Source organism: Manihot esculenta, chromosome 17 (assembly GCF_001659605.2).
Source record: "Manihot esculenta cultivar AM560-2 chromosome 17, M.esculenta_v8, whole genome shotgun sequence".
NCBI lineage: Eukaryota > Viridiplantae > Streptophyta > Magnoliopsida > Malpighiales > Euphorbiaceae > Manihot > Manihot esculenta.
The window spans coordinates 22,812,306-22,825,089 of NC_035177.2; the positions used below are offsets into that span (position 1 = coordinate 22,812,306).

The 12,784-nt window shown below is 31.2% G+C and overlaps 1 protein-coding gene across 1 annotated transcript; it reads right to left on the minus strand.

Moving 5' to 3' along the window:
• Positions 1 to 3,275: 3,275 nt before the first annotated feature.
• Positions 3,276 to 5,227, minus strand: LOC110604857 (transcription factor MYB4). Its single transcript, XM_021743158.2, has 3 exons — positions 5,107 to 5,227; positions 4,896 to 5,025; positions 3,276 to 4,205 (listed from the first exon to the last, which is right to left on the minus strand). The coding sequence occupies exons 1-3, from the start codon at positions 5,210 to 5,212 to the stop codon at positions 3,506 to 3,508; spliced, it is 936 nt and encodes a 311-aa protein (XP_021598850.1). The 5' UTR covers positions 5,213 to 5,227; the 3' UTR covers positions 3,276 to 3,505.
• Positions 5,228 to 12,784: the final 7,557 nt, after the last annotated feature.

Consider the following 12,784-nt stretch of genomic DNA (forward strand, 5'->3'; position numbering starts at 1 on the left):
GCCAAAATAGAGGAACATAAATGTTAATTATGTTAAATTTTAGGGATTAAAAAATAATTTTTTTTTATACTTTTATTCTTTTTTAAATAGAGATTAGGATTGAAAAAATAGAACATAATCTCTTATATGTACTCAGATGCACGTAATACCATATTCGATTTATTTAATTTAATTATTTATAAATTAAAATTATTTTATTATAAAATAAAATTATCAATAAATTTATTTTAATTATAACATATTCAAAGCAAGTGTATAAATTAAATTTATACACCTAATTAAAAATTAAAAAATTATTTTTATACGTAATATTAGCACATTTTAAATAACATATATTATGAATTTGAATAACGTGGCAATCTTAAGGCCAAGTATGTAAGAATTTTCTTGTTACAGAATCTTCCTGAAGTGCAAGAGGATATTAATAAAAATGACTCTTCAAAGTAGTTTTCAAGGATAAATTTCTAAATATTTATTAAATTGATTTATATTCTACAATTCTCTTATTTAAAATAAAAAAATTATTTAAAAATAATTTAAATTATATATAATTTTATAATAAAAAATTCATTTAATTTCTTTTTTTATAAAATAATTATTCCAAACGAAGCTAAATTCCAAATCAAATGAGAATGATATTTAGATATATGTAAAATAAAATGTTTTCCATATCATAAAAGAAATGTTCTGTATTCATCTATCTCAATTTATACAAGTTACATTTTTTTGAAATAATAATTTATTTATTACTTTACTATATATTATATTCATATTTAATATACATAAAAAAATAAATAACCAATAATAAAATTTACTAATTAAATTATAAAAAATGTTAATAATTGGAAAAAAGGCAAATGACGTCTGGTTCAGGAGATACTTGGAAAAAAGGTGACGAACATCAGTGCACAAAGTTTGACTCATATATGGTTCACGATTCACACGTGCAATAAATTTTGTATCCGGTGTATCAAGGAAACTTCGACCTTCAAAGAATCATAACTAAGGTCAAAGTTTTTTTTTTTTAAATAAGAATTAGAGATAAATAAATAAAATTTGAAATTTTATAAATTTATTTAAATATATTTTCTAGCGATTAAATTTGCGAGTATAACATAAAATTTTAATATTTAATTTGTTAAATTAATTAATTGTCTTTGGTGGTGATAATTTGAAAAAAATAAAATCAGACATAAGCCTTCTGGAGAATATCATGAAAATGTCTCATACGATAAAATAATTATAAATGGTTCCCTAATTAAATAGAACTTTGATTAATAAGAATGAAAATGACATTCTAATTAACTCAATTACTTATATTTGGGTATTGAATGGGAATATTAATCCAATAATTAGTTATTATTAAAATATCATGCAACACCTCGTTGGTAATACATTTTGGCTGTCTTTTTCAACTGTTTCTTTACTTGATTAGTGTCAGAAAAAGGACATACCCATCACTGGTTGATTGCTGATTAATCTACCAGATATTATATTCACATTTTTTTTAAGGACAGCTGTATTCCACTTTTACATACATTAGACGTGGATATGATACTGGCCACAATGCGTCACTTGCTGAACATGTTAGATTAATTTATAATATAATCTTTAAAATTAATAATTAATTACTAAAAAAGTGATGTTAGGAAATTAAGAAAATAGGGTGAGTGATATTATGAAATCAACAAAATAGAGTAACGGTATGTCTAAATTTAATTAGAGAAAAATATTTTTATTTTATTTTATTTATTTTTTTTAGTTATAAGTGATGTTTAACCGTTTCTATTATAGTAGCATATGTTTTTATTATTTAAATTCGCACGTACGAAAGCATCAAACTCTCTTTAGATTAAACGATCATTTAATTTTATATGGCGCACATACGAATAGAGTTACAAAGTAACTGAACCAGCTATTTTCTCTCATATCACATCATATCACCATATTAGATTATCTCATGTTGGATTTGTATTTATATGGAATTCCGTCCGTCCCACGTATCTGAAGTAGAACTTGTGACGTTGGATCGATCTGCTTAAAAATGGTTTTTGAATCTGTGTTCTTTTTTAAAATTCGGTCTTGTCTGGATGTTAAGAGTAGAAAATCCGCGGTCATAAAAAAAAACTTAAATCTTAAATTTTTATTTTTTTTTCAAAATAATCCTTATATTAAAGCTACCCATTAGTTATAAAATAAGAACTGTTCTGCTTATATTTATACAAAAATTGTGACTTCTTTTATTATGAATATGTAGTATCCATTGCAATTAACAGTAAAAAAATTTATAATATTAATTTTATTATTATTATAATATAAATTATCAGCATCATAGACAATTAATTAAGAAAATGAAATGCTAAATTAATCTTAACCTTAATTAATTATTTTTCTTTCAAGGATGAAGTTTCCTTAATACACCAAATATAGAATTTATTGCACGTGAAGCATATATAATTCAAACTTTGTGTACTGATGTTGGTCATCTTTTTTCCAATTCAGACATCATTTTGGCTTTTAAAAAAAATGCATAGAATAATCAAGAAAATACTTGAAAGAGATTTCAAATGGAATGGTATTGTTGTTGTGAAAACAAACAAAATCTACAAAATAAAACTTATATTATTAATTTAGAAATTTATTATTTAGTCTCTAAATATTATTAATATTGTCATTACTTTTTCTTTCTGTCAATAAAATAGTACTTCTGTACTTTTTTCCATTAAAAATAGATAAATAATGAGAGATAAAATTTTTAAAATTTAATTTTACCCTCAAATAAAACATTTTATTTAGTTTTTAGATATTGTTATTATTAACAAATCAGTCTCTATATTTTCAAAAATTTATTAAAACGTCATTATTTTTTCTCATATATATCTATTAAAATATTTTTATCGTTTTTTTCCGTCAACGAAATAGTTTCTCCTCCTCCTCAAAAAAGAAAAAAAAGAAAAAAGAAGTTTCTCCTCCTCCTCAAGAAAGAAGAAAAAAAAAAAGAAAATGATGATGATAAAGGAGAAAAAGAAGCAAAAAAAGAAAAAATAAGAATAAGAGGAATCACCTCCTCCTTAAAGAAGAAAAATAAAAAGAAGAATCAAAGAATCGAAAAAGAAGAATAAGAAGAAGAAGGGAATAATTTGATCATATACTATGTTTTTAACGGCATAAATAAATAGAAGAACTATTTTATTGACGAAGATAAAAATAATGAATTGTTAATAATGGTAATAACAAGTAACTAAATTGTAAATCTCTCTTATTAATTTGTTCTCTAGTTTTATTAAATTTAAACAACTCATATTCAATCCAACACCTCATTATATTCTTAATTATATATTGTGACACACAGACCATGATCTAATATCTGGAAATTTCATTTTGTTAAATCATCCTTAAAGACTTGTACGACATAAACATGTGACCTGTAAAAATCTAAGGCTTCTATATCTCATGCAAACCATGCGAAAGCAAATGGATATATTCTTCACACATCATACGAAACTTACAATAAAACTGGATAATCCCACAAAAATTGAATTTCTCCAGAAATCTGATTTCTATCGTAACATGCAGGAAAATCGTCAAATGGATGACCAGGCCCTTCATGCTCCCTCTCATCTTTTGCAGTTGCAGTGTACAAGTCTTCTATTACTGGGCATGGCTGCTGCGCCTGGTATTCATCATGCCATAAAGTAGGATATTCAAATAAATCATCCTGGTAATCATATGAATAAACAGGCTCTTCATGCCAAGTCACATATTGGGCCTCTCCAGAAAAATCAATATTCTCCATAAGAGGAAAAAAGCCAAGCAACTCATCATCAGAAGCAAAAGGGTGGTAGAGAGTTTTCCCATTATCCTCCATTATGTGGAAACCCTCCCTCGAAAATGATTGCGCTTGTAAGCCGTTGAAGCCTAGAGAAACTTTAGATAACCCAGCAGTAATATTCTGAGGAGCTACATTCTGGTTTATATCAGTTTTGTTGAAAATGTCGGAACTTGATGAATTTGGAGTCTCCTTTGGAACAGTGCTTTCAGAAAGATGATGCTTCTTCTTTTTGAGCTGTCCTCCGGAAGTTTGAAGCCTATCCAATTTTGTTGCAGATGCTGCGTTCCTCAAGCGTTTCCTTAATTTGCAGTTCCAATAATTTTTTATGTCATTGTCTGTTCTTCCAGGCAATTTGGCTGCAATTGCAGACCATCTAAAATAAGAGAAAAAAAAAAAAAAAACAGAGAACCGTTAGATCATATATATGTAGAAGATAAACTACACAATTATTTACATTAATTCTTCATAATCTGCAATTATTTACATAGAAATGAAATCAAAATGATCATTTACAAGCTTGCCTTGTACTTATAGTGATACACTACTAAAAGAAAATAAGAAAATCTAACCTTATATTAACAAGAAAGATAACTAAACTAACAGGGTAATTTAAATCAGGAAGAGGGAGTAAATGGGAGGTTATTGGCTGTGATCAGGTCAATAATCTCAAAAATCCCTATAAATTATCCCAGATCGATTTGAAGTTCATAGTAAAATTTATCCTGCCACTAGATAATATCAGATGGAAACTCGATCTAGTTCTAACCCTAGTTTAATCAATTTAGATGATCGCAAGCCATTATAGGCAATTTGTTCACATAATTGAGTGAATATAACTCGGATTAGTCCAAGGAATAAAAAGAGATTGCATGTTTGCTTTAGGAAAACAATTTCTGAAGTGAAGGATCTTAGATCATAAAACCAAACAAAAGAGATTGCATGTTCCCATCTGACCTTGAAGGATCTTAGAAAACTGAAACACATAAAATCAAGAACAATCTATTGCTTTAAGAGAATGGATAAAAATCATGTTGTGAGAGTAGATAACGAAATCCAATTAAACCTATTTCCCAGCGTTTCATGCAGCTTGAATATGGTCTCCTCTTCTTCCTTGCTGAAGTTTCCATGCTTTATAAATGGCCTGAGATAATTCATCCAGCGAAGCCTACAACTTTTTCCTGATCTTGACAAACCTAAAACAAATATGAAAAAAGAAAACTAGTTAATTACTATCCGATTCAAAATTTCTTATATGAAGTTTAGTTCTCTCTCACCAGCAGCTCTTGGCATCTCATTCCAGTTCCAAATCCCATGTCTGCGAATATAAGATATCAACTTATGATCTTCCTCAGGACTCCATTTTCCTTTTTTCAGAGCCATTTTGCTTTTTTTGTTGTTTCCTACTGAGCACTGCTGATCTAGTAATCACCATACTGAATGAATATATATATATAAGCACAAGAATTCATCATATGTTCAAGTAGGAAAACGTGTTGTAAATTTTCAAATTTATAATTTTATATTGGAATGATTAACCTGTTCATGGCAAGAAAAGGAGTGGAAGCCACAGAATAGTCATCCGTCAAAGCGATTGGCTCTTTTTTTTCTTTAATTTTATTAGTCTATTAATTTATATATTATGCATATGCCAAATTAATATTATCATCTAAAGTGGGCAAAAACATGGACAGGCTTTGAATTGAAATTAAACTCTTCGATTTTTTTCTTTTTAATTTAAAATTAAAATCTATAATATTAATTTTTTTATATTTAACACATTTTAGAGTTTATATAAATCTAAAATATATTTAATTCTATTTTTTCTTAATTTTATTTTTTATTTTTTTAATTAAAATTCTAAAAAATAACTTAATAGTTAAAAATATTAATTACTTATTCTATGAAAACATAAATTTATATGTTAAAGTTGAATTTTTATTAAAACAATTAAAAATTGAATACTTTCAAAAAATTGATTTTGTGTAAAAAAATTACTAAAAGTCAATTATTACTTTACCTTTATTTTATATATTAGTAAATAAATGATATATAATTTTATTTATTAATCATTAATTAAAAATAATATAAGAATTTATATGTTATTATTTAAAAATAATTAATTGGACTGATTAAACTGATTTTTATTTGCATTTAAATTCTATTTTATAAAAATGATAAAGAAAAATAAGTTTAATAGGCTAAGTAAAACATAATTATAACTTTTATTATAATGATGTAATTAAATATAATTAGTTGTTAAAAAACTATCATATTATATTATATATAAAAGAATAATTTAAAATGATGATAATAAAGTATAAATAACTTGCATCACATATTATAAAAAACCTAGGTACTATTAAAATTATAACTTAAAATAAAATAAAAATAAATCAATAATTTGATCTGAAGTATATTGCAAAATGTAAATTAACCTAAATCTATTTTGATATGATTAGACGGGCGGTATTCGGTTAAAATCAAAAAAATTGAAAAAATTGTCTAAATCGAATTAATTTAAAAATTTAGTATGATTTTTTATTTATTTCGGTTCAGTTCGGTTCGATTTTTAATTTTAAAAATTTTAGTTATTTCAGTTTAATTTGATTTTGATCAGAAAAAATTAAAAAAATCGAACCAAACTAATATATTATTTTCAATAATATAGAGAGATTAGATCACATTAAGGTTAAAATATTCTAATTAAATTATAAATACTAAAAATAAAGTGTAAAAAATAAAACAATTATTAAAAATTTAAACCGATTAAATCGAATCGAATTGAACTGAATCAAACCGGTTCAATATGATTTTTGATGAAAATCGATTCGATTCGATTTTCATAAATATCAATATTTTAATTTTTTTATTTATTCGATTCGGTTCGATTTTAAACCAAACCGACCGAATACTCACCCTTACAACCATTAAATCCTAACTACCTAAGAAAAACTTTAAATAACCTAAATTCAAAAGGAAAAAAAAAAAAAAAAAAACTTATTACCACCTTTAAAACACAACTTTGTTAAACAGAAACAAATATTGCAAACTTATTTAATCCCAGCTTAAATGCAAAGTCAAATGATTCTCTAGAAAGATTTGACCACTCAGTATAAACGAAAGAAACATAAACCAATCTTCCAAATGCATGCCAACCAAATCCATCCTATGCATACATAAACTCTACATATTTATTTGTTATTACATTCATTCTAGACATATATGCCAAAAGCAGCAAGACTCATAGGATTCTCTCTAGAGTTTTCTAATCTTAATTTAAATTTTTATATTATTACAAATTAGTGGCAGAATTTTATTTTATTTTATTTTATTTTTCTCCTTTTATTATTTGTTTTTAATTTTTTCTTGTGTAAAGTTGAATAAGAGATGTATTAATTTCAAATCATCGATTATCTATTTTCTTAAATAAATATGATTTCTTAAAAAATTGTAAAAGTATTTAAACATCACCCCAATAATTTAAGAGAAATGAAATTTGAAATAATTTTCAAGGCAGTGTGTATCTAAAGAAAAAGTGGCAAAAAGCAGATTGCCAGGGAAAGAGGCATCAAGTTTCCCTTGAGGTCTATGGAATTGCAATAAATTAATAATGAGATATAATATTAAGCAATTTTCAACAAAGAAGCAAAAGACAAAGAACTTTGTTCATACTTTAGCATGTATTAATTAATTAAAATCCTTAATAATTCCTTTTTATTCATTTAATAATATTAAATACCAAGTCATAGTCATGCCTCGTAACCACAGGATTATTATAATTAATAAATTACTGGATTAGTTGATCATTAATTGACTAAACTTTCAATTTTTCAAAACTTACTACAGGTGGGTGAAATTTAAAAATAAAGAGATATATTTGTTCATTTTAATATAATTAAGAAAGTAAAAGTGATTCACAAAAAAAAAAAAAAAATGTGAGCCTCCCATGTGTTATGGGCCCAGATTTTAACATCGGTTGGTTTGAATTCATTTTAAATCAAATCAGCCAATAAATTTAAATGAACACCTGCACAATGAAACATTTGGATTAGAACTTCCCATCCTATTCTCATTTTAAGGATAGATCACAAATATTTAATCAAATATCATCAACCAATAATTATAATAATTAACACCAACACATCAAATAGGGTAATTCAACACTGAGATTTAATGAATGGACTATTTATTTTATTTTAGGGAAAAACGGTTATTATACAATTATAGCAATGATTCTCTTACAACTTTATAGATAGGGGATGATCTACAAGGAGTGGAGACAATATCTAGGGATTCAACAAGTCTACGATGACTAGTTGGGCTCATTTCTCACTGCTGACCAACTAGTTATTTCCCCCTTAAAGAACCTTAAGAACAAATATAATTGTGGTTGGAGATATTAATATGTCTAAAATGACACCCTTAATAAATAAATAAAAAAGAATTACAAAGATCTGTCGCAGCCCTTTTGATACTATTATTTTATATTTATTTTCTCCAACATTGCTTTTCAGAAATTAAAATGTTAAAAGAAATTACATTTTAGTACCCAAAACTCTAGGCCCTTGACACTCCCAATTTAAACAATCGACGTCCCTATCGATTGAGTGTGAAAAAGGTCTTTAACCTTCACTCGAATATTTGACTCTGTCTTCCCACTTTGATGGCGTTCTATAAGGATGATTCTTAACACCATAGTTGTTGTTTAACAGACTATTTGATCTTGAAAGTTTTGTTCTTGTCAAAATTTGTCTCGTTGATTGGGTTTCTGCAACTTCAGTCTTCTACAAAAAGTGACTGGAGGTTGGTATTCAATCTTCGATACGAACTCACCAAGGTTGTAAATTCTTTTGTTGGTGCTGTTGTTGCCTACTTCTGAGTAATTAATGATTATGCAACATCTCTCTTGACAATTGGTAAGCACCTATGGGCAGGTTGTTGCACCAACCCCACGACTCCGAGCTTATCCTCGCCACCTTCTTCATATATTTTCTCCTTCCATCTCTCCAAGTTCGGGTTCTCTTTCACTCTTCTACCTCTATTTCCCTAGCTTTCATACATTATCACAAACTCTCATGTTGCATAAGATGTTGAAAATGATTAATCTGCACTAAGCTCAAAAGAAACTCATCAAGAGCAAGATTATACTCAAACAACTTGCAATCAAACTATACAAAAACAAAAGTGAATAATAAAATTCTATTAGTTATTCAATCAGTTCACTACATTTACTTCTTAACACTGGAAAGAGAGAAAATTGTATTTTATGTCAAGCAAAGAAATAGAAATAGAGAATAAAATTTCTAATTCAAATTCTACTACCAAATGGTTCTCAAAAGTAAATCATAACAATAAATAGATAACAACTAACTCATCCATTCACTTATTCCTATTAATATCCCGCACACAACTTTGGGAGTTGTTATTTTGTGGACAACACTTTAGACAATCTCACTTCAAACTCTTGGACTCCTCCTCGTGGGAATACAACATGTTTCCTCCCCCAACATCACAAGACAATTTGCGGTAGGAATAGGAATCACTTGTGCAACTCGAAGAAATTGTATTCCAATTACCACCTTAAAGTCATCAATGGGAGTTACTGTGAAATCCATTATTCTCTTCCATAAGCCCAGCTGACAAAATACACCAAACATCACTCCCATCATGTCCAAAGCCTTGGAGTTGACCACCTTCCCAATATGTTTCTACACCATCAACTTCAACCTTGCTGCTAAAGTATCTGCCATAAAGTTGTCAGTAGCTCCTATATCCACCAAGGCCTCTATTTCTTCTCCATTGATTCATATATCTACGTACATCAACCCTTTCTTCATGGTAAGCTCCATATCTTGCTTTTCCATGGCTTCCATGCAACGCAATGTGCCTAACTTGTGCAGATCTTCGATTTCGGCATTAGGTTCCCTTTCTCCTGCATAGTCCTCATCTCCTTGGATTGCCCTTAAGACATTTAAAGCCTTTTTATGAAGACACTCTACAAAACGGTGTGGTGTGTTACATAAGAAACACCTTACCGAATTGCGTTGGACCACTAAGGTGTTGTTTGAGACACTCTGTGTTCCCTCAAAGTTCTGACTTTTCCCAACATCAATTGTTTGGTATGTGTTTGCTCCATTGGCATGCCGATCACTTTGGTCCTGTCCCCCACTTAATGCCTTGGTCCACTTATTTGAACAACTACCTTGGTTGACTGAGGATCTAAACTTCCTCCTGATCTCATTGCTAGTGAAGTCATCCAAGCTTTCTATAGCGGCATTGACTTCTTTCATTTGCTGCCTCATGAACTCATTTTGAGCCCAAGGTTTCAACCCTCTCATAAAGTTATAAAGCTTATCTCCTCGTCCATTGTTCTTTATATTCAACATTAGTGCTAAGAACTCCCTTACATAATCTCAAACTAAACCAGTTTGTTGCAACTCCCTCAGCTTCCATCGAGCATTCAAGGACACATTCTCCAAGTAGAATTAAGCCTTTAATTCCTTCTTAAAGACATCCCAAGAATTAATCACACATTGACTGCCCTTGTATCTGCAACTCTATTCCTCCACCATAGTTTCTCATCGTTAATAAGATACAAAGGTACAATATCTAACTTTTCCTCCTCAGAGTTATATTTCGTAACATTAAAGAATAACTTCATATCAAAGAGGAAGCTCTCTACCTCTTTAGCATCTCGGACCCCTCTAAAAGCCTTTGCCTCTAGAACTTTAGACTCAGTCAACCCATAGGCTTTTGGTGTCAGTTCACTAGCGACTCTCATTAACACTTTCACTTCACTCAGTAGAAACTGCAGCTAATTACGAATGTCATTAATTGAGTCTTTAACACCATCTTTGAACTCATTAACAGTTCCTGCAAGATTATCAAGGGAAGTCGTAAAGGACTCAAATTTTTCCATGATCTCTCCCACATGAGAGGCCACTGCCTCCAGTTCAATAACTCTGCTTTCCAAGTTACCTAATTGAACATCACGAGAACGTTTCGAGCGTTGGGAGGCCTCAAGCTCAGTTGGCCTACCTTTTCCCCAAAACCGCTCACTAGGATTTTGGGTGGCCTCATTCTCTATTAGCACATTCTCACCTCTACTCTTCTTGGCAGGATCTTGGATGGCCTTAAGCTCTCGTAGCACATCCTCATCCCTACTCCTCTTGACGGGATTTTGGATGGCCTCAGGCTCTCTTGGCACATCCTCACCCCCATTTCTCTTAATAGGATATTGGGTGGCCTCAAGCTCTTTTGGCACACCCTCACTTCCAAAGAATTTGGCTACCATAGCTAGAAGATATTCATTTTTCTCTTTCAAGTCCGCACTCTTCTTTTCTAGCACCTCAATGTGCTTATCTCGTTTCTCAAAAGCAAGGGACATCCCTTCTTAGATGGGGCACTCATTTACCCAATCCAACAACTCTTTAACCCTTTTCTCTAGGATATTCACTCATAAGTTTCTTTTTGTCATTCCTTTATATTACTCGCAGGTCTTTCTTGCTCTAATACCAAATGTCACGGCCCATATTTTAACACCCGTTGGGGACCGTGCAACATTTGGGTTGAACTTCTTTCAAGCCAAGTCAGCCAATAAATTTAGGCGTACACCTGCACAACTGTAATACCCGGCTTGAGTCCGACATCGAAATTCCTGTAGACCGGTGGAATCTCGAGTGTCGGAACCCTCGAGAAGGGTAAGACATATGTTTTCATGTGTGTTTTTATGGGTTTTGAATGGTGTAAAGTGTTAAAGGAAATGAGTTTTGAAAGAAAAGCAACAAGGGAGAAATGCAAAGGTTCGGCTGCCGAAGGTCACTTTCGGCTGCCGAACATTGCATGGGTTCGGATTCACGTTCAGCTGCCGAAGGTGGTCTGGCCAGCCACCTATAAAAGGGCCAAGGGTCGGTGGAAGGAGGCTATTTCTCCTCCACTTGCAGCTAGAGGTGCGTTCCAGCCTCTCCCAAGTTGACTTTCATGTTTTTCATGTTTTTTACCAAATTTTTCAAGGGTTTTACGTGTTTTGGTGTGTGTTGAAGGTTTTGAGCAAAAATAATAAGTTTTGAAGCTTGGAGCTTTGGAAGAGGTTTTCTCCCTATCTCCACGTTAGGATCACTCATCCTCAAGGTTTTAAGGAGGTAAGGGTGGATCCTGAACTGCTTTGATGCGTTTTGAAGGGTTTATGGAAGTTTGATGGATAGTATGCATGCTTAGGTTTAGGTGAGGTTTTTGGGAGATGTTTATGTACAAGCATGTTAAGTGTTGTTTGATGTGTTTGTTTGAGGTTTTAGGCTAGTTTTGGACCTCTTTATGCATGTTATATGGTATGTGCTAGTTGGGAGTAGTTGATATGCATGTTTGGGTAAGGTTTGGGTGAGTTATGCATGAAACAGAGCAGGGTTCTGTCCACTGGACAAAGCTAGGTTCGGCCGCCGAAGGAAGGTTCGGCCGACGAACCCCTTGTGGAGGCAGTTTCGGCTGCCAAAGCTTGCCCCTGAACATTTGGACTTTCGTCTCTGGAGGCAAAGGTTCGGCCGCCGAAAGTGCCGCCGAAGGTTGAGGTTCGTCTCTGGACGAGACTTTCGGCTGCCGAAGGTGCCGCCGAACATGCATGAGTTTCGTCTCTGGAGAGGGGTTTCGGCCGCCGAACATGCCGCTGAAAGTGCCCTGTCCAGCCTTCTTTTGCATGTTTTATGTGATTGTTTTAGGATCTTTTAGCGGGCTTCTGGGGAGTTTCTTAGAGATGTTCTTGAGTTAGTTTGGTCCCTCATTTAAGTCCACCTGTGTAGGAACGGACCAGAGGAATCAGGGAAGTCAGCAGTGAGCACAGGTTTAGAACCTGCAGAGGTAGTCCAGAGTCAGCCAGAGGTGAGTGGAACTTCTCTTTTCAGACCTAAAATGCTTTTAGCATGTGGCATGCATCATGATGACTATCGTAGGTTGATTGCA